Raw genomic sequence first — 21,814 nt, 5'->3', positions numbered from 1 at the left:
TTACCCAGGAAAAATTGGGAGACTCAGGATTGCTCAGACACCCAGGGCTATCAATGACACTGGGATGTCCATGCCCACCCCACTCCCAGCAGATGCAGGCCGGATCCATCCCTTGCAGTGAGGCACTCACCCACTTCGGTAGCGCACGTCACCAGCCACCTCACCATCTCCCGTCGCCGCCAGTTAAGGGTGGACAGGGTCATGCGCATCACCTGCGAGGCAAACCCAGGGTGACCGGCTGCCCCACAGGGCTCCACTGAGGCCACCCAACACCATGGCACTCCCCAAAAATCCTCCTGGCCCAGCTGGCTACCAGCTCCCTGCAAGGCTCCCCAGTGCTGCCTTCCCTCCACCCAAACCCCAGTGGGCACAGGGGCCTCTCCTGGGGCTGAGGTCCCCTGTTCAGGGACATGCAGAGATGAATTCACTCCTTCCATGGGGGACCATCTGCTTGGTGGAAGACAGAAGGGCCACCAGCATCCCCCTATGCTGTCCTGTACCTGGAGACCCAGCTCCAGTGCCACATTGAGCAGCGTTGTGTCCGAGTTGCTGTCGGCTGGTGTGGCAATCTTGAATGCATCTTGGGCCAGCTTGAAGATTAAGGAGGAGGAGTGGATGTTCTTCTGGATGGCCTCCAGCACCGTGCGTAAGCGCAGCATATCCCCTGGGTGCAGGAAAGGATGGTCAGATGGCTTGGCATCCCCCTGCCTTGCCCCCAAGCCCATCTCCTGCCTGCACCAGGTGGTGAACAGCCCCTTCAGCATGGTCAGCCCCTCTGGACACGCACATGGAGGGAGACAGAGATGCTGGATCAAGCCCTGCAGTCCAACAGCAAAATGGGGTGTCCTCCCAAAGAGGTGACACATCCTACAGCATCCATCCTCGCTCAAGACCATTGTCTCACGGAGAGGACAAACAACCTTGAGTGATCCCAGACACGTCCTGGAGCATCAGCAGACATCTCCAGGCACCTGGGTGTTCTACCCTGGGCTCAACTTTGACAGCTGTAAAGCAGCCTTTTCTCAACAAAGGAGGGGTCTGGGGAGATGCTCAGTGCTGAACGGTTGCAGAAAGGTCAGTCTTCATTTAGGAACATTAAAAAGAAGAAAAGCTGTTTGCTGCATACATACTGTTTTGTCCAGTAAGTTGATTTCCTCTGCAAGTCTAGCAAAGGCCGGGCCAGGATCACCCAGACTCACTGCTGCTTGGACCTGGACATCCCAGGTCAGGCACACAGCTCGCATGACTGAGACAGGCTGAGATACTGCCAAAGAAGGGGGTTCCTGGCACAACACCCAGTGATGCTGTTGGTCTCCTGCCACAGGACATGGGTGCTAGAAGGATAGGTGATGGCTTTGGGAGATGGGGCAGAATCTTGGAAGAGGGACCCAAAAGGCATATTAATGTTGTGAACCTGCATCTGGCTTGGGAAATCCTCCTGTCAGGCCCTGTGAGACAGAGTGGGGAGAGGGACCTTTGGCATGGCTGCAGACCAGAGTTGCCAACATGCCACATCAGGTCTCTCCGCTTTGTTCCAGGTTCACGTTTCTGCTCCCATAGTCATAAACTGAGCAGATGAAGCTCACACAAAGAAAACCAAATAACACACAACAGTGTGAAAAACCTAGTGCTGCACCTGGGCATGCAGAGACATCTTGGGTGACTAATAGCTAAAGATATCGCCTGCCACCCACAGCAGCTGCTTGCAGTGCCACCAAAATCCAAGCCTCCCTAAAACAGCTTGCGGGGGCGCAGGCGAGAGAGGCTGCGAGGATCCAGGATCACATCAGGACATGCTGCAGCACAGGGTCACCTGGGGAAGGGCATGATGGGAAAAACAGACGTAATCCAACAGCCCTACAACCCAGGCATAAAAAACTCATCCCCATTAAGGGCTGGAAGGGAGAATATACTAAGGATAAGCTGCTTCCATCCAGGTGCCAGCTCTTTATCAGGGTGCTGCAAGGCAGGGGCTGGCCACCACCAGCCCTGGAAAAGCTACCAAGAGGAGGAGAGCTGGAAGGAGAGAAGAGGCTGCTGAGGGCATGAGGTTGGAGCTTGCTACACCTTCCCCATCAGGCTGGCAGCACAGTTTGCTGGAGGCTGGCGCAGACTCTGTGGGACAGCAGCAGGCAGCAGTAAATGCTCAGCTCACTGGCCCTCGCAGGGCAGAAGGTTCTCACTGTCCCAGTGCAGCTGGTTTCTGGGCAGAGATATTTAATGAAAAGGCCACAGCATGAACCCATGGTATATTGGGGAGGGCTGGCAGACCTGGCAGCTGACCATGCTGCAGGGCAGGCATGGTCCAGCATCACCCAGGAGCACTACCCAGGATACCTGGCACTGCAGTCGGCATCCCTGCAAGGCTGCACACACTTCTTGGGAACACCCTGTCCTGCCCTGCTGGATCATGAGCCCTAGGGGCCTTTGGGACCAGAGCCCCAAAGATCTCAGACTCCACTGGGCTGCTCCAAGGCCAGCTGCCAGGGGGCTGCGGTGGGCTGCCAGAGGGGCACCCAGCCTGATTTCCACCAGCATTCGAGGGAGAAGAGGAGCTCCCTCTTTTCTCCAGTAAAGTTCCTTTGATGCTCTTCTGCAGCTCTGTCCCATCTCCCCTGTCCCAGAGCCAGCGCCTCACCAACCTTTGGCTGCAGTGAGCATGGTGGAAGCCAGCTCGCACTGCTGTGACTCCAGGTGCCCCAGGGTGAACCAGCGTGGGTATCTGCTGGGGACCACTGAGACCAGGTGGTGGGGATGAGTCACATCGCCGGACGGTGCCGTGGTCTCCAGGACAGGCAACCTGAAAGGTAAACAGGAGAAGGCAACATCAGACCTTGCTATGGCAGCCTCAGCCCAGCCCCAGCTTCACCTCCTCTCCCTGAGGTGCTGGCGAGGCGAGGAAGGAGCTGCCTGCAGGCAGCTGCCTGCAGCACTGCCTTTGAAAGCATCCTGCTGCTGTGCATGTGGGGGGGCTCCCGAGGCTGCGTGCTTAACACATGGGCATGGGGATCAATCTGAGACTGACTTGAAAGGGGGAGAATGATCCGTGAAGTGATTTATAAACTTGTAAGGAAATACACAAGCCTCAGGAAAAAAAAAAAAAAGGCAAAATCCCTCCTCCCTCCCTGCTTCTTTCATGTCAGAGCACCTGGCAGAACTCCTGGCTTTATCATCTGGTTCTTCTTAAAACGCCCAGTTATGATCAGAAGCAGCAGCACATTTCCCCAGGGCCTCTGCGGCCGGTTTGGGTTACCTGCTTGTGTGGTGATATCCAAAAGCCTGGAAAACCCAGGGGAGAAGGAAGCCTAAAAGAATGGGAGCAGGAGTCTCACGTCACCAGCCATGGTGAAAAAACCATGTTGGCTCTTAAATCCCTGAGCTAGTGCTGCTCTCGCTAACTTGGTGGGCAGCTACGGCATGCAGGAGGGAAGCTGACCCCCCTGGACATGGAGAACATCCAACCGTCTCTGCTCTCCTTGCTCACAAGCTTGGGGTACCCACTGGGCAGCAGAATCCCAACCTTTCCAGCCCAGGTCAGAGACTCTGACACATGGGGTCTCAGCTGGGAGCAGGGGATGGGCACTGACAGGGATGGTGAGGGAGCAAGGTGCACCCCCAGGGCACTCGGTCCTGTTCCTGCTTGGTGGTTGGAGGTCTTAGGTCTGGTGGGGCATGGTGTCCCCATGCACTGCAGAGGCCATTGGCTGCTCTTTTAGGTCTGGCTGTCCTCCTGAGCAGCTCTTCCCAGGACAGGGATTTCAAAATTTCCCCTGGTATAGGGGAGACATGGCCCATTTCACCGAGAAAATATCCCAAGAAAGTTGATGCTCTGGGCTGGGACTTTTAATGTTGTCAAAGGGACAGGGCACTGGGATGTTCTGGGGTTGATGATCCTTAAAGCATTGACTCATTTGGGAAATTCCATCCTTTTCAAGACCCATCCAGCCGCTGCCAAAAAACTGCAGTACACGAGCTGATGTCTGAGGAGTGTCACACACCAGGGAGGGAGATGGGGCAGCTCTTGGCATTGGCCATGTCCCCAGTTCCAGAGATGGAGCTGGGCTTTAATGGAGAAGAGGGTGCAACTGTGCTCTCTGCCTGGCTCTGTGACATCGTGGAGCCTGGGGCAATCATCTGCCCATCAGTGCCAGGATAACAGCCCTTCCTGAGGGCAGGGAGGGCTGCAGGGTGCCCAAGGCCTGGCAGACACTAGGCAGATGACAGCACCGCGCATAACTGGGACCCACTCCAGTGGAGGATGCCTGTCACCAGGACAGGCAGGTGGCATCCAGCCTAGGGCAAGGGTCTGGGCAGAGGGCTGGACCAGCAGACATTATCAGACCCATGCAAATCCCTACAGACGAGGCTTGAAAACCAGGAATTACCCAAAGAGAGAGCAGGAGTCTCTTTGCACTGCTGCTTGGTGCCTGAGCAGCCCTACACCCTGCACAGGATGATCCCTGGGATGACAAGCTCCAAGCCTGCCTCTGCTCCCATCCCTGCTCTGGGGTTGTAAAGCATCCCACTTCCCAGTGGAGCAGAGGAGGGAGGCAAAACAGGGGGCAGAGACAGAATAAAACATGCACCAACCTCATGGCCCGCAAAGCCAGCTTGTATGCCAGGTCTGCATCGTGAGGCAGCAGGGCAGAGAACAGGTATTTGGCAAAGGTGTGCATGGGGACACTTTCACGGTGGATGACTTCTCCCAGGCCGCTGAAGGGACCACCTAGGTGGAAGCAGAGCCCATCAGCCATAATAAGCACGGCTTGATCTGTGGCTGGGGTTTGCACCAGCCTAAAGCTTTGACAATCTGCTCAGCAGCTCCCTGGTGCAATACTCAAGTTGGATCCAGGGCAAAGGGCTGCTCTTTCCTTTTCTAAAAACCCTTTCAGGTCAAAATTCCTCAGAAACTGAGGCCATGTGCTTAGCACCCTTGTCCACAGTGCCTCTGAGGTGGTGTCACTCCAGGGATGTCAGCAAACCCTTGCTTTGCCAAATGATGGGGCAGAGCAGCCATCCTACAGACTCAGCACCACACCCACAGAGAAAGAAGCAAGGATGGGGTCAGCCAGGCATAAACCTTGGAAAGGGCACCCCGGAGACATTACCAACACTCAGCCAAGACACAGAAGCCAGCTAGACAGACCAAGCCCCCACCTTCCAGCAGCAAGATGCACTGCTTCCTCAGGGTCTGCACCAGCACCGGGTCTAGCTCCAGGTCCTGCAGCCGGGCGATGATCTGCTCCTCATTGCGGCACACCTTGTCCTGGGCATAGAGACCTTCAGGCATCACTCTCTGCTGACCCATTCCCATCAGGGCCACCTCTAAGGCCAGGGACAGGTAAGACTCGCCACTGTCTTGGCTGCCAGTTGCAACGGGCACATGTTGATACACTGGGGGTTTGGAGTCCCCAGCGTCTAGAAGAAGGGGGAGAGATGCAGCAAGGTTAGAAGAGCCTTCCTAGGTGGCAGAACCATGGCAGAGGAAAACCTCTCACCTTTAGAAGCCAGACCCATACTTCCCTTGCTGTCTGCCTTCAGTTACCCAGAGATGATGGATAAAAGTTCCCTGCAGGAGATGTGGGCTTCACCCTCCTTCCTGCTCTCACTAAGAGATGCAGGAGACCCAAGACCTGTGCAACAGGGTGCACGGCTGACACCAGAGCCTCCCGGTGGGCTGGCATGCCTCAGACCAGCTCTGCTAAACCACTCTCTTTCTCTGCTCTGGCTACAAATCAGAAAAACTGGGTTGGGAAACCTCACTGGGAAAATGCAGGGCACTAAATCCCCCTCTCTGCACTGCAGTGCTGTCCTGGCTGCTCCTGTAAAGGTGGAGAGAGGGGAGATTTGGAGCCCAGGAGTCCCAGGCCCCAGACCTGCACCCAGAGTCTGCCCGCCGGGCTTGGTTCAGCCGCAGACTCCAGGAAGGAAGCCAGGAGGAGTGCTCAGTACCTGAAATTTCAAGGCAATTCTCCTCTTCTAATCTACAAGCTTCGGTCAGAGTGAGAAAGAGACAGCCGATGGGGTTCAGAGGGTGGCCTACCCAGCCCTCCAAGTTGGTGATGGTTGTTGCTCCTCGCTGCAGCAACTCTGCAAAAAATGCAACAGAAAGACATTAAAAGTGAGGAATTTAAAGACAAGTTCTGCACCCAGAGGGGTCTCTGAGTTGAAGGGCCTTTTCTCACCCCGCGGCCTGGGACACGGGCACCTCCAGGGCCAATTCTGGCATGGTAGTTCATGAGGGCAAGGACCAGCTCAGAGCAGCCACCATGCACACTGCCACAGACATCAGAAGGAGCAGGCACCCAACAAAAAGGTGCCCCTAAGGCCACATAAGACAAAGCAGCTTGTTTTCTGTTCCAGGAGGACATGAGGGACTGCAGAGTCCCAGATGGGGTCTATAACATCAGACCTGCAGCTTATGGACTCATTTGCAATGGCGGCCTGAATGTTTTGGAAAAACAAGCAGAAATCTCTCCAGAAATGACAGACTTCCAGGGAGTCTTAAAAGCTCCATCTTTTGATGATCTCAAGCTGGCTCAGCTAGCAAGGTCCAGGAGTCACCGACCATCAGCAGCACTGCAGTAACTAACCTCAGCTCCCTGCCAACAGCAATTGCAAAAGGAGAAACACTGGGCTTGCCTCTTAGTACAATGTATTCAGCAAATACAAGGTGGAGGTAGCACATGCAGCCAGTTAATGCAGCTCTGCAGACAAGCAGCTCCTCTTTAATGCAGGCATCACTTCCCTGTGCAATCCTTACAGGCAACCGGACATGGTGACAGTGGGAACAAGAACATCCCTACTCCAGCAGCCCAAAGACAGCATGAGGGCACCTCTGTCCTTAGCATGTGGGTATCAACAGTTTGGCTCAAGCAATCAGAGGCATCAGTTTGTCTTTCTAATGTGAGCAATCCCATACGGCGCTGCCCACCATCAACCTCTGCTGCTCTGGATGGGGCAGCACTACTCTCTGAGGTGGAGAAGACTTCCTCAACCAGCTGGGACACCCCAGCCCGACCTTGTGAGACACTTCTCTCATAGTTACTCATACCTTTCTTCTGATGCTTATATATTTCCAGCTGCCTTTGCTGTTGCAGTCTCAGGGTGTTGATTATGGCAACAGTTAATCGGAGAGCTTCTCTGGGATAGCCATGGGAGCGCAGGGCATCCACCCGAGCGCAGGCTGTTGGGACGTGTTCTGCAAGGCAAGGACAAACACAGGGGCACGGCTGAGCCAGAGGAGCACAGAAATTCAAGGGATGGTACTGATGGGGGGAGAGAACCTGACAGCATCAGGCTTCAGGGCATTTTCTTCCACTGATCTTGCCCACGCCCCAGCTAAACTCCTGCTCCCTCTCTTGAATTCATCCCTTTCTCTCTGCTCCTGGCAGGGATGTCTACCAGGAATACTAATGGGACTCCTATCATGTTCAACCCACAGCAGCCACGTCAGTACCTAAATCCCTACCCTCCACAAACCTTATCTAATGGAAGCTTTCCTAACATGTCATTGCTGCAACAGGATGGCTCCAAACACAGGCTGTTACAACCCTGCCGCTCATTTCTCCTAAAATCTGCACAGCTTATGGTGATTTCTCTTATTGCTCCCAAACGCTTCTTAGCATCTCCTCCAACAACTCTCCCTGCTCTCACCACACAGGTGACGATACATGGGATGAGGGTGTGCTGGGGGCACTGGCAGATCTGGGGTGATGTTTTGAACTGCTTCCTTAATGCCTCCATGGATCGAGCTCTGCAGACACCCCGTCTCTTCTCCAGCTCTCCTACCTCATATTTTATTATTAGGAACAGTTGCATGAAACCCCCCCAAGACTCACAGTTGCTTAGGAATTCATCTGCTCCTGCTGCTCATTGCTCACCTGAAATCACAAGCAACTGTGGAGAGGATTATGACTGAGTGAAAATTAGCAGGAGCAGATGACACGACGTGCCGCATAACAAGCAGCGAAAATCCCATTTTCTTGCAAAATGTCCTACACTAAGGGGGAAGGGAAAAAAAAAAAGCAAACACAGAAGATCTAAAATTATGGTAGAGGGATAATTTCTATTCCTGGAAGAGCTCAGAAAGCTTTGGAAATGCAGACAACCGCCTCCACAAATGGGCTTTCCACATCCCAAAGGTCACCCGCAAGGAATACACAAGGAAGGTTTCAGAACAAACACATCTGTAAAAGATCTTCTTGTTGCTCCCTCTATTCATTTGCTAAATGGATGAAATATTCAGCTTCTCACTGAATTCATCACTGGAAGTTGCTGACAAATCACACTCCTCTCCCAGCACTGAGTCCCTGAAGGGGTGCCAAGAAAGCGAAAGAGCAAAATCCAAAAATCACAGCAAATACATCAGGAAAATAATATGCACCAACCAGCTGGGCCAAAGGGTTCACTAGAACCCAGATTATGCTAGGGACAGGAGAGCTGTGGCCACCATGTCCCAGCTGTACGGAGTCCATGGAAGCACTAACCACCACCACTTCCTATGGCTGCGCAGGGAGGAGACCTGCTGCCTGCAGCTACACAAAACTCCTCCCACAGTAGAAATGGTCTCTCCTGCTCCAGCTAAGCTAGCAGAGGTGTACCAGCAGCCTTCACATGGGCCCTTTTAAACTTATCTCCTGGCCTTAATAGCAACTTAGTGCCTGCTGCTCCACAAATGACATCTCTGATGACTTGAAATAGTCTCTGCCCATTTGGCTGGGTGACGGCAGACCCTGGATCCTGGAGTGGATCACAGTGCAGTGGTAGGTTTTGATCTGTTCCATGTCCATACATTCACCTCTTGGGCTGCAGGGATGAGGCATCCACCCTCCTGGAGGTGTGGGGGGCTTGCATCTCCCATTTGGGGGGTCAGTCTGAGGGCTGATGACCACACCAGGCACCTCCCAAGCCCTTCGTCTCCCTTGTTCTCATCCCAGACATGTAGTTGTCAATGGTCTGCAAATCTGCCCAGGGTCATGACTTTGCAGTAGAGAAGTTGTGTGGCTTGAGGTACATGAACTAAAGGTCTACAACACAGGAGAGTACTGGGTTTGACTGGTCCAGTAAGCCTTAAGCTTGTACAAGGCTTAATTGTACTGTCTGCTAATTGCCTTTAAGGGAAGACTAATGAGAGAGTGAGAGCAGGGAAGAAAAATCCAGAGGTTACAGCTGTTCTCCCCAGCCAACTTTCAAGGGACTTTTAAGTCTCCAGTCCCCCTGTACTGGGAACAGTGAGAGCTTGCACTGGGGACAGCTAAACACTAACAGGATGAAGAGGACATGACAAGCCTGGTCCAAGCTGTCCCACGGGAACCCAGACTGTAAAGATGTGGGGCTTGCTATAAGGACTGTGGCTGGGGTGTGGGAGGGCACTAAGTTCTTCTGCTCACCCTACTCCTCAGGCTAAGGACCAGGGAGGCACATTCAATCTAGGGTGCAGAAACCTGCAAGGACCCAGGGTAGCAAAGCTGCTTTAGTGCTTTGGATGGCTCTTCTGCACTAGCAACCCTGCCCACCCAGGCCATGCAAGGGGCTGCTAGTTTGCATGCTTACCCAGCCACAACGGCTGCCCCTGGGAGTTGAAAAGGAGGCTCTCACCCTCCCGCTGGTAGGAGGGAGACACGTAGAAGTCACTGCTAATGATGCGCTGCAGGTGGCTGTCCTGCCAGTGGAGGTCACAGCCTTCGATTGCCCGGGTGAACACAGTTCGTCTGGGCCTGGCCAGTGAGTCTGCAAAGAGAAAAACCGTCAGTGCCTTGGTGGGGCAGGGGCAGCCTGTTCCTGACCCCAGACATGACTTCCCTGGGCAGAGCAGTGTCTTCACAATGAGAACAAAGCCCTGCCTGGACCCACCCCAGCCATTTCAGAGCTGAGCACAGGGGCTCTGGCTCCTGCACCACGGCAGATTGCCTGCAGATACCTCTGTTGCCCACACCGTCCCTGATGGAGACTGCCATCTCCTTAGACAGCATTGCTAAGTAACTTGCTAGAATAGCTGCCTTGGCCAGAGAGGTGAGAAAAGAGGCAGGGACTGCCCTGCCAGTAGCTTTCTGACCATAACCCACTGTCACGTACAAGGCTGACTCCTTGAAATGTGGCAGTGCATTCCCACTGCTGTGATGCTCAGCATGCAGGCAGCTGCCAGGGGTCAGGACAGGACAGGGCAGTGTTACTGCCTCACAAGCACCACAAGCTCTCCTCTTCCACTCCAACGCAAAGCCCAGGCTTCACTGAACCACAGCTGCATAGATCAGCAGCACCTGAAGCCATGAAGAGAACCACACGTGTCTCATTTGCCTCCGGGTGATGGGGGGAACCATCACCTTCCAGCAACCTCCCCTGGCTGTGTGAGAGGGCTAGAAGGGAGGAGACGGCATCGTCCAAAACCTCAATGCTGCTCTGCAGCAGATGTCTGTGCTCCTTTTCAGAGCTGGTCTGTAACTACAATAATATTTTTGAAGCTATCAAATGCTGGATGATCATTTCACTCCAGCCAGACAGATCAGACAAGTGGTTTGTCAGAAGGAGAAGGCCCATCCGGAGCAATCCTGCTATCGCTCCAGCCATGCTGTAGCACAAGGGCCAAGTACAGCTGGCAGGCTGCAAAATGAGAAGCCCCAAAGGGGATGCAATGCTTAATGTTAGGTCCTGCAACCTGCGATACAGGCCAAGTTAAATGCATTCGAGAGGGGAAAACAAAAGGCGCCACTCAAAGCTGATCCAGGGCGGCTGGATAAACACGCTCTGGAAACGATGGCAACAAGCAATTAGCCTGAATGCTGCAGGCACCCCGAGGTGGAGAGAAATTAAACAGGTGTTCGTATGTACAGAACCAAGCCTGCTCACTTTACCAGGAAGGATTTCAGGAATCAGTTGTTCTCCTTTCAGTAATAAAAGAGGCTGGCAACAATTTGCAGCAGTATTTTGCATATGCACAGACATTAACCCCGGGACACCTCCAGGGTCCATGCTGCTTTCGGTCCCCTGCTTGGAGAGGCAGGAGCTCAGGGACAAGGGAACGTCCCCGGCACGTGCTTTGGAAACACCCTGCATGTCTAAAAATGTGACCTGCTCAGCCCCAGTGACGTGCCCCAAATGCAGGATTGAATCCTCAGCGGAGCTGGGAACACCAGGGGGGAGTCCTGGAGCTGGCACAGGACATGGAGCAAAGCCAGATTTAAATTAATCTGCTCCCTGAGGATGCGAGTGGGGAGGTGGCCAGTGCGTGCAGTCGTGGCCGTGGCTGGGGTGGGCTGGCAGGATGACCATGCTCCCAAACAGCTGCTGGAGGACTAGTCCCACCCAGAAGAGTGAAGTTTCCTTTGTGGCACAGCTGCCAGTCCCCTCTCTTCCTACTCTGGCTGCACATATTACACCAAAGAGCAATTCCAGCGCAGCAGACAGAGGCACAGTAAGGGCAGTAACTTTCAATTAATGTCTACTTCAAGCAAAAGGAAGGGGAAAAAGTGTTTTAAATTGATCAAATGCTGTCAGGGGCTAAGAAAGTATTTTAGCATGAAGGAACAACCCTGTAACTACATCTCTCCTTCTGTGCTCTGCACTTGAGCCGCATTTAACATTCCTGGCTAATGACTTATCTACCATCTGAATCAAAACCCAGAAGCGAGACCCAAGGGCTGGGTGAGGGGCTCTGCACCACCTCCAACTCCTCACTCACGTTACAGCCAGGGCTTCAGAGCTCAGTTCCACTCCGATTCAAGCATCACTGTTTTTCTGTGAATCTCCGTACCTAAACCTACATAGACCATATGGGCCCAAACTCCCCTGTGGTCAAATTGCTTTAAAATGGCCTTTGAAAATGATTTAATGCTCAAAATACAGGTGACTTCACACAAGATGTCATAAAGAGCCAAACAATTCCAAGTGTATCTAAAACCAGAGGCTGTAAATCAAAATGTTTGGTATTCCCATGCCTCTGGGAGACATCACCAGCAGGTTAATTTTTGAATTTTTCCCTGGAATTTTTGAGTTTTTCTCTTTTGCATGTTTCCTTGGAAACATTCAAAACCAGCCTGGACGCAGTCCTGTGCCCCCTGCTCTGTCCCTGCTCAAGCCGGGGGGGGGTTGGACAAGATGATCTCCAGAGGTCCTTTCCAACCCCTACCATTCCATGATTCTGTGAATTGAGGTCTCTCAACTTCAGGGTGAGTTTTGACCCTGACCAAACCCCTGTGGCCACTGGCTGGATTTCCACCCACTGCCCAGACTCACCTTGGCTGTGACCGGAGCTCTGCGTAAGCGCGTTGGTGATGTTGGGAAGTTCATTACCATAATTGCCATCTTCCAGGGGACAGACGTCCATCTCACCCCACTTGCGCAGCTGCCGGAGCCAGCAGGATTTCTCTTCCAGCTTGCAGTGCGGGTTTAACACCACGCACACCCACAGCGCCCCTAAACAAAGCCAAGAAATCAAGGAGGTGCCACCACCATACCCACAGGGCAAAGCTCTTCTGCTGCTGTGCTTCTCGTGAGAGCCTGCAAGGTTTCATCAGCATCTGTAAACTTATTTCAACATAATGCACAGGCCCAGGAGCAGGATTTAGACAGCTTTTAAATAAAAGTAAAACTGCTCTGTAATGAAGCTAAATTATAATCTCATGAGATGGGGGACAGTGGGGAGGAGGGAAGGAGAGAGCGGCTGTGTATGAATTTGTGAGTGCTTCTGTCTGCCAGGACAAATCTAGTGTTTGAACTACACATCAAAGCATGCTTAAAAACACCCTGGCAAGCTGCAGAGTCTGTATCTCCAAAGACTAACCTGATTTTGATCCTACCCACGTTCCAAGCGCTTTAAAGCCCGCTCTGAATGCTATTTCATCTGCCATTGTTCTTCAGGCCATTTGCATTCAACTATTTAAAAGGGAGATTTGGTGTATATTCTTCCTTTTTATTTTTTTTCTTTTTTAATCCCCGGTAGCCCCCAGCCTGCAGAGGAACCAGCAGAGGAACCTGGAGCTTGGCTTGATGTCTCACAGGCAAGAGCCTTCCAAGGTGTGAGCCCTCTGGATCCAGCAAGCAAAGGTGCCCATCAGTAGGACATGGACGCTGACGCCCTTCAGGTCAACCAAGGGACCTCACAGGCCTGATGTTGCTGCCTGCTGTGCAAGAGGCAGAACCAGGCACAAGGAAATCTGTTGTCATTAAGATCCAGCTCATTCTTTCATAAGACAGGGCTGATGCTGGTGTTGCTAACTGAGCCTTGCTGACTGTCCTGGGTCACCCACTGCTCTGAAAAGGGCTGCAGCAACCGAAGTAAGTGCAAAACCGTGAATCCTCATTTAGCCAATTGCATTTCTGCCCAAATTTCCCTGCAGGGATGCCAGGACGCAGTATGTCCCCTCCCTTGTCCCTGCCCCCCAGAGTGCGATGGATGCGTGCTGGCACAGCTGCAGTGCACGGTGTCCCCAGGGATCTTCCCAGCCTGAGCAGCCCACGCTGCTCCTCTCCTGCCCAGGTTGGATCCTGCCACACACCTCGGAGAGCTCAGCCTCCTGCAGAAACACCTTCCCCTGCCTCTCCTCCATGGGCCCAGTGAGATCTGGAGCACCTTCCTTCTCCCCATCCAGCCAGCTCCCCTCCATCAGCTCTCCATTACTCCCAGACCCAAAATTCCCAAGGCAGGACAAAAATCACCCAACATTGCTCTGCTGCATGGCGAGGGGATTCCTCCAGGCACCCAAACCATCTCCCTCTCTCACTGTGTTCTGTGTGGTGCTCCTGAATTGCACAGCCACACCATCAAGCCAGGCAGCCCAGAGCAAGGCTGCAACTCCAACACAGGTCCCTTTTCCAGGCACTGACAGGCAAAACCAGGCTGAGCAGCAATGTTCTGCTCTGCTGTGTCCCCGCTCCCCTGGGTTATGGCTGAGCTTTGGTGGTGCTTTTGGGGTGCATCTCCTGGCACTCGTCCTCTGCTAGTTTGGACTTGTGGACGTTAATAAGGAGTGGAGGCTGTGCATGTCTGGCTCCTAGAAGCAGCTTGGCTCGGCAGGAGAGACGTCACGGCATCACAACGCAGATGGTGGCAGCAGCATCGCATCCAGGAAGGGGCACAGGAAAAGCAACCACAAACACCGAAGAGCAGCAAATATTCAAAGCAGCCCTTGCCCAGTCCAGCTCCATCCACATCTCAGCTCCGCTGTTCCCAGAAAACCCCACCAAAACCCCACTCCCTTCTGATGAACAGGGTGGGAATAAGACTTTTAGGCTGCAACGTCAGCCTAAAATGCACATGCAAGAGAAGAGTTGACTCCTCAGGGGCTTTCAGGACCCATCCTTTCCAAAGCGGGTCCATGTCCCTCACTCCCAGGCTCCTGTAGGCTCCATGAGGGCTGCATGGACAGAGTCTTCCAAAAAATCAGGGCTCACCCTTAATGCTCTGCTTTCTGCCCCATAGCTGATCAGTGGTGCCTGCTTACTGCCCATCCCAAGGGCATGAAAATCCCTACCTCCTGTGCTGGGTTCCTGGTGTTGGGTGTCCTGGGGCTCTGGTTTTGGGCATCCCCTTCCCACCAGCACTGCTGCCCATTGCTGCTGCCCCTCTTCACCTGCTCCAGGGCTGCTTGTGCAAAAAGTAGCCTCTGGCGATTTCAGCTCATGCCTCTGATGGCAAGCAGGGTGGTTCGGCTGACAGGCAGTAACGAGTCTTGGTGCCTTGGCTCCACTGCCCCCAGGAATGGGATGCACCCGTTGGATTTTTGGCTCCCACAGCTTGGCCACAATGTGATCCTCAGAAGCCTCATGACTTTGCAGCCTATTTTTGGGAGCCCTCTGAGGCATCCTTTGCCTGCGAAAATGCTGTGCCCCTGGGCTCTCCTGCAGAAGGGAAGATATAGTGGGGAGGGAGGGACAAGGAGGGAAGAGGGATTCGCATCTGTCTTGGCCGCAACAGTTATCTGGGAGATGGAAAAGAGGGGCTTTCTGAACCCTACGGTCAAGTGACATCAGCTGACAGCGCAAGTGACTCCTGTCCTGAGCTGAAACACCGCACTGGGTCAGACTCCATGTCTGCTCACATGCTGCAGAAACCTTCGTCTGAACTTTCTGATAGCAGAAGGTTAAGTGGGGAACAAAGGGGCAGATCACGATTAAGCTAAGCCTCTAAACAAAAATGCTTTTTGATGACGGGGCTGGGTGCAGGGATGGGGGGGTCAGAGCCTTCCCAGCCCAGCGGTCCCGGCTGCTGGCCCCAGAGAGGATGGGCGCTCCAATCCCACACCCAAGTTTCCAAACCATCAAAGAAATTCTCCCGTTTCCCACAGGGTCGCTCCCCAGCTTAATCTGCTGAAATTCCCCACTGTAAACAAGTGGCCGAGATAAATAAACCCGTCTCCAGGCAGATTAAGGTCAGGCTGCACTTCAGCTGGTTTTTCGTCTATTTTTTGTAATTAGGCTTTAATCATAAGTACTAATGCGCCAGGGCAAATACTCCCACGCCGCAGAGCTCTCCATCCAGCAGGTCTTTCGTTTGCCTCCCCAGCAGACGGGGCAATAGATGTTCAGTTAGCAGCACACGCGCAAGCAAACGATGCCCTTTTTATTTTAATTTTTTTAAAAAAATGCTGAAATCCTGCAAAATCCTTTACATTTTCCCCAGCATAAATCCACAATCTTCTTTAAGGCTGATCTCCTTCCAATCCCACGCAAGTCTGTGATTCAGTCTTTGCTAAAATCGATGATTAATTATTAAACACGTGCCTGAAATAATTTCCATGAGGCCCGTTTTTCTCTTCCGCGTGGCAGGGGAACGCTGTCTGTGCCGGGGCTTCCCGCAGCAGCAGGCCCCTCATCCCTCCCTTTGGCAACAGCAGTAATGCCAGGCAATTTTGGCATCTGCAGCCCATGGGCAGTCGGACAACGTGCCTTCATTGTCCCACACGTCCCAGCTACCGTTGCCTGCCCAGCAATGGTTTGGGACATCTCTCCACGTTGCTGATGTTCATTACCAGTGACTACCATAACTCACTGCAGTTCTGCTTCCTCCACGCCTGGACCCTTCCTTCAGAGGGATGCTCTGTTCCTACAGCAAGCACTGCCCAGGTCCAAATCCAAAAGGCTTCTGTAAAATGGGGGTAATAATCCCTGCTCTGAGTATAATCCATGCCCATCGTGACCTGGAGCTGTTTCTTGGACTATCACCGTGTCCTCTGCAGGGGCTTCTCTTCAGCATGGAGATGCCCAAATCCCTCCCGTTTGACGTGCCTACACCAGGCGAGCCACTCGCTCTGACGTGCATTGCCTGGCACCACGTTTCACCTGCTGTCACGCTGACCCAGCCTTGGTAGGGCCCTGACGTTCCCTAGCCACCTTGCCATCTGCTGATGGGGACGTGCTGTCACCTCCTCCTGCTCTGCGGACCAAAACTATGTGCACCGACCTGGTCCTTGCACAGTAGAGCCAGGACTGAAACCCAAACACTCCCGCTTCACGTGCGTGGGGAGTGAGGGCTTTCGGTTTGGATAGCCGGTTTGAAGTCTGGCCGAATAATCTGTAATTCTGGGCAAACTGCTTCCTGCATCTAGGCCTGCCTAGACACCCACCCATCCACATTTCACCATGTTTGCTTTCTTCCACATGGAAATTCTGACTTGGTGGATTTGGCCACCTCTTCAGGATCTTTGCATACCCAACCATCTAGCTGCAGCATACCAAAATCCTGGAAATATCTTCTTGGCAAGCAAGCACAGATGAGCTCTTCAGAGCTGGCGTGGTTATTTCCATCTAGGGAACTTTACACAGAAGCAAGACATCCCACCCCTGCCTAGCCCTTGCCTGCACTGTTTAGCCAGGCTCTCCAGTCTCACAGCTACGTTTGCATTTGTTGGGCTTGGTACAAGGTACTGTGATCCCAGCTGCAGTTTCAGGTACTCCAGACCCTGGACCACCCTCAACCTTCTTCCAGCTCTACAACACCCCTTTGGTCCCAGCCTGTGAGCCCCTGCCCTTACAGAGCATCTCCTGCTGGCAGGCTGCAAAGCAGCTCAAACTCACTCATCATGAAACAAGTCAAACTATTCACCCCACCCAAGATCCCAGATGTCCAGAACAGCCCAGAAGTGCTGGGTTAACTCCACCACACAACCAATCTCCCCAGGCCGACGTCATCTAAATGTTTTATTCTAATGATATTACCGTGTCAGCCAGCTCAGCCGGTGTCTAAGGTGCTTAGCTAGAATTACCCAGAACTGCATTTCCCTTAAAGCCAGGCTCTGCGCTGACCATCCTGCCCCCCCTCACTCTGGAAACGTGCACCAGAGCATGCGGAAATCTGTTAGACAGGATGCGACTTGAGAACCCGCCTTTGCTCCTCTGGTCCAGGGGTCCTCCAGGAACAGCACTTCCACATCTCCAGGCTACGTCCAGCCCCTGGGGCTCATCAGCCTGCGCCCTCCCTCACAAAGGCTGTGGGGCAGCACACCAAACACAGGGCTGCTGCAAGTACGGGACCAGCCACACTCCACACACCCATCATCCTTGACTCTTTTGCAGGAGAGGGGCTGATTTAAGGTGTTGAACTGTACAGCTGGAGCCCGATCCAGCTGTCCCACCAGGATTTCCCCAGCAGGGCACAGAGCAAGCTTCTGGCATCTCTCAGGGCCTCTGCTCGCAAAAAAGAGCCCCAAAAGCCTCTGAGACGATGTCTGCTGGCCCAGCAGCCCAGGCAACCTTGCTGCTGCTCTCTGCAAGGCAGTGACCCTTACCCAGCTCATCCCAGAGCTGCCGGCACTTCTCTGTTATGCCCGTCCCCTGCTGCCTCCAGAGGGAGAGCCGAGGATCAGCCATGAACTGCTCTGTTATCAATGTCAGCATCCTGGCCCCATTGGAGTCCCTCATGCGCAGCATCTCCCGAACCTGGAAAGGACAGTGAGAAGAGTTTGTGAGACAAACCACGGTCCCCTGGAGGTGTTTAATACATGGTCACCTGGCTGGCAACCCGCAGCTCCCTCATCTGGGGGTCCAGACTGTAAATATATACATGTGTGTGTATATATATATGTGTATAATGTACATTATAACATTCATGAAATGGCTATGACCTGGCACGCTGGAGTCTGGCTGAGTAACAGCCACAGTTTAGGCTGTGAAGAGAAGCAATCAATCAAGAACATGAAAACAAGGCCCTTCTGCAAAGAAAGAGAAGAGCCTGTAGGTTGGGGCCACTTCTCCATGGTCTCGGTGGGCTCTGCAGGGTTGGCTTTCCCTCTACCATGCTGACAGGGAGATGGGGGAAAGCCCTCCCTCGCATAGGGATCATGGCAAGCCCATTGCGTGGGAGGAAGGGACCTGCCAGGAGAGCGGGTGAGACAACCCAGGCCTGACCCAGAGCCTGGATTACAACTGCCTGCTCTGCGACCGGGCGAGAAGGCACTGGAGCAGAGATTCCCAGCTGTGACGGGCACACTGCCAGGGCAGCCGGCGAGCTGCCGGCTACGTGACGTGCTGAGCGGAGAGGGGAGAGAGCAGCCGGCTCCTCCTCACCTTGGCAAACATGGAGTTGAGCTGCTTTCCCGAGCCGTAGTACCCTCCCTGAGATAGGAACAGCTTCACCTGCTCTCGGACCTGCTCCTCATCCAAGTGCCAGCAGTTCTCGTCATCAATGCTGGCCCCAGCAGTGGGGTCAGGAGCACCTAGGGGGATGGGGAGGGAGGAGAAAAGAGACAACTGTGTTTATAGCAGAAGGGTCAGCAGTCCCACCAGCAAGAAGTGGACCTACCTCTATTTTATAAGGACCCACCTCTATTTTATCAGCTCAGGCAAGGGAAAACCTACCATGTTCCCAGGCAGTGAGTCCCAGCTGACACTGTCATGCCCTCCTTACACGGCAGTGGCAGCAGCCGTCAGGAGGGATCCCAACCACAGGGCTAATGCCTAGCTAGCCCCTCTCCCTCTGCACCCCACATGAAGTGAGGCTGAGGAAGAGCAGGGACCTCCCTTCCTTCAAAGCCCCACGGCAGCTGCAGAGCCTGGAGCACTCCCTGGCTCCCAGGATCGCCTTGGGTGCTCCTCCTCTTGCTCCATATCACTGGTTTGTTTAAGCATCAGTAAAGTTCCAATTCCTGCAAGCCCTTCCCCACATCAGGAACAGTCTAACAGAGGTACCACTGCACGGGGGCTCCAGAGCCCTGGGTTAAATGCCTGGTTCTGCCCCTCAGTTGCTTTAGGACATGGGACAAGTCCCTGTGCATCAGTGTACCTGCTTGGGAGACACTCTCCCAGGAAAGAGCAAAGGATTAATAATCTTTCAAAGAGCAAACTGTTACCAGAGCAGGGCCTTTGGCAGGCACATGTGTGTGTTCACAGGCTGTATTTCATCTTCCAGAGGGGGAAAAAAAAAAAAAAAACAGAAAAGAAAAACACAAGTCCTTTAAACAACAGCTTGGATCCATCTCCCCTTGTCTTTTCCCTTTCAATTCCTATTTTTTCCCCCAAGTGCTGCCCTACCTCCCAGCAATGTCCCCGGCTTCCCGGGCCCGCAGGACAGGCAGCAGCACGGCTCCAGCAAGCAGCCAGGAGCACAAAAGGGAACAGAAACTCAGCTTTGTGTCTCCCCCAGTTTTGAGCCCTGCTCTGAAGAAACCCCTCAGTAAAAACCAGTGCCAAGGAGGGACTGGTGCAGCTGGAGGATGCTCCACTCCACTTTGGTCTGCTTCTCCCCTCTTGTCTCCCTCTCAAGTGAGGAAGGGGGTCAGCGCAGGAAGAACGAGGTGCTGCCAGACAGCCAAGGGATGATGTAGCTAACACGTTCCCAAGTGAATCTTAAAGATGTCTTCCCTACTCAACTGGGATCTGGTTGTGGAGCAGACACCATTTCATGTGGAGACAGCTTGGCATACTGCACATGCCCCGGCCCTGTGCGCTGCTGAACCAGGAGCTCAAATACAATTAATGAAAATCAAGCTCCAGGATGCCTCCTCAGCAGGGTAACTGTCTCTTCTTGGCTTGTAAGCGGGAGGACATCAACCCGAGGGGTTCTGCTCCTCCGGCAAAGGCTGAGAATGCTCCTGACCCGATAAGATACAGCTATTTGTATTTAATGTCCTTTACAAAATTCTTTTAATTTCTGCTAACAGTCGCTGCCCGAGAGCTGTTCCAGCAAGCTCTAGGCGCAGCCTGCACCATGCTGAAGGGAGAGGAGAATGCTGCTCCCTCTGCAGAATAATTTATAGTTGACAGAACCACGTAATTAGGATGGGAGCTGAAGCAGCAGAAAGGAAATCACAGCCCCTGGATGAGCGCAAGGGCTTTCGCCTACAGCCCCACATGTGCCCTGATCCTGCTCCCCTGCTGCTGGTGGCCAAGCCCTGCCATAAGCCCACCACACCACGAACAGGCCATCCTGGCTGTCTCAGCTTTTCAGTACCTTTTCCTTCCCTCCCCCAACCCTGTCCTTATCTTGCAGATAAAGAGCAGACAAGCCAGCGATTATCCCCTATCAGGAACCGATGACTAATCTGTCTACCACGAGCACTTATCCGGTCCCATCACCAAGCTATCCCAGACGCTTGCACTCTTAATACCATCCTCCTCACCATCCTGCCCGCTGCTCCTAGCTGCATCTATCCAGACCAGCCAGGTTGTCTCAGCTGCCTCTATAGGGTCACCTGGCTGCATCTATAGGGACCAGGAGGGCATGGATGCCTGGGGTGTCCCATCCCACCTAAGCTCAGCCCATCCTTGGTCCCTCACCGAGGCCCCTATGACAGATAAAGGTGGAGAACTTAGCAAGATGCAAGAAGTGGCTGCATTTTTGTGGGGTTCCCAGGGCTACCCTTGGTGCGCGCTGCTCACACATAGCGTTAACGACGGAAAACCCAAGCAGCGAGGAAAGCGGCATGCAGCTAAATAAAACCTCCTCCTCCCACGCAACACATTGAGCACTTCACACGTTGGGGTTCGGGCCGCAGCCAAATTAGTAACGCGCCTCCAAATAAAACTCAAATTTGCTTGTAAATGTATTTTGGTCTCCCATAAAAGATTCAGAGAGAGGGTTGTAATAGCAGATTCCCACACGTGCAACGCTACCCGACAGATAACAACGGGCTGCCCAATTACGCTGGGGAGCTGGATAAACATTTAAAAGCAAACAACAGGATTTGTGTCGGGTTTAAATATTAATGGCAGGATTTGTCCACTTCCCCTTGCCAACGTTAACACCGTGGGGGCTTCAGCAGTGGCATGCTGTGACGCAGCTGATGAACGATTCCATGTCTCAGCTCCAAAGGAGCAGGGAACGGCATGTAAAACAGCCCGGCAACTGCGTAACTTGTTTCTCGTATAGCAGCATTCCTGCTCCAAAGAGCCCTGTTTCAGAGGTGCTGTATCCTGGTCCTGCCAGATTCAGACTTAAGGAAACACTACCACACATCTTGAGTGGAAAGAGGGTTTCACCAGCCTGTTCACACTGGCTGTAGAAAGAGATAAAAACGCAATCCATCAAACAAGAAGCAGGACACCCCCCCTCTTCACTGCAGGCTCAGGGTTTAACTGTTTGACAGCCAAGCTAGACTTCTCCAGGGGGATAGAAAGACTGAGAAATAAGGACTGGAAAAATCTAAATTAGGAAACAGAGCAAAGCCAGGCGTGGAAAATTCAATGCCTTGCTCAGAAATTAGCTGCCCAATGTGAAGAAAATGAAAGCCGCTCCTGGACCAGAAAGCAGCAGATTTCCAGGGCTGAGGAGGTGGTGGGACCTTGTGGCTCACACTGAGGCACCCACGCATCCCAGACCTGAGCTCACGAAAGGAAGATACATCAGCTGGGTGGCATGGGAAGCACTCCCAGAGCATCTCAC

The 21,814-nt window shown here is 53.3% G+C and overlaps 1 protein-coding gene across 2 annotated transcripts in view; it reads right to left on the bottom strand.

Annotated features, from left to right (window-relative positions):
• ZSWIM5 (zinc finger SWIM-type containing 5) overlaps nt 1-21,814 on the bottom strand; it is a 101,560-nt gene that overhangs the window by 2,739 nt on the left and 77,007 nt on the right. For both annotated transcript variants that reach the window (XM_064455224.1, XM_064455225.1), the window contains exons 3-13: nt 18,502-18,650; nt 17,724-17,874; nt 12,235-12,414; nt 9,556-9,732; nt 7,055-7,201; nt 5,953-6,090; nt 5,158-5,418; nt 4,591-4,726; nt 2,643-2,800; nt 501-664; nt 131-212 (exon numbers count right to left, since the gene is read on the bottom strand). In XM_064455224.1, coding sequence (XP_064311294.1) covers nt 131-212; nt 501-664; nt 2,643-2,800; nt 4,591-4,726; nt 5,158-5,418; nt 5,953-6,090; nt 7,055-7,201; nt 9,556-9,732; nt 12,235-12,414; nt 17,724-17,874; nt 18,502-18,650 — 1,743 coding nt within the window. The remainder of the gene's footprint in view (nt 1-130; nt 213-500; nt 665-2,642; nt 2,801-4,590; nt 4,727-5,157; nt 5,419-5,952; nt 6,091-7,054; nt 7,202-9,555; nt 9,733-12,234; nt 12,415-17,723; nt 17,875-18,501; nt 18,651-21,814) is intronic.

The sequence above is a fragment of the Phalacrocorax carbo genome, chromosome 6 (genome assembly GCF_963921805.1).
Source record: "Phalacrocorax carbo chromosome 6, bPhaCar2.1, whole genome shotgun sequence".
Taxonomy (NCBI): domain Eukaryota; kingdom Metazoa; phylum Chordata; class Aves; order Suliformes; family Phalacrocoracidae; genus Phalacrocorax; species Phalacrocorax carbo.
Note: the sequence above shows the minus strand (reverse complement) of the source record. Positions and strands in the feature narration are given on the sequence as shown.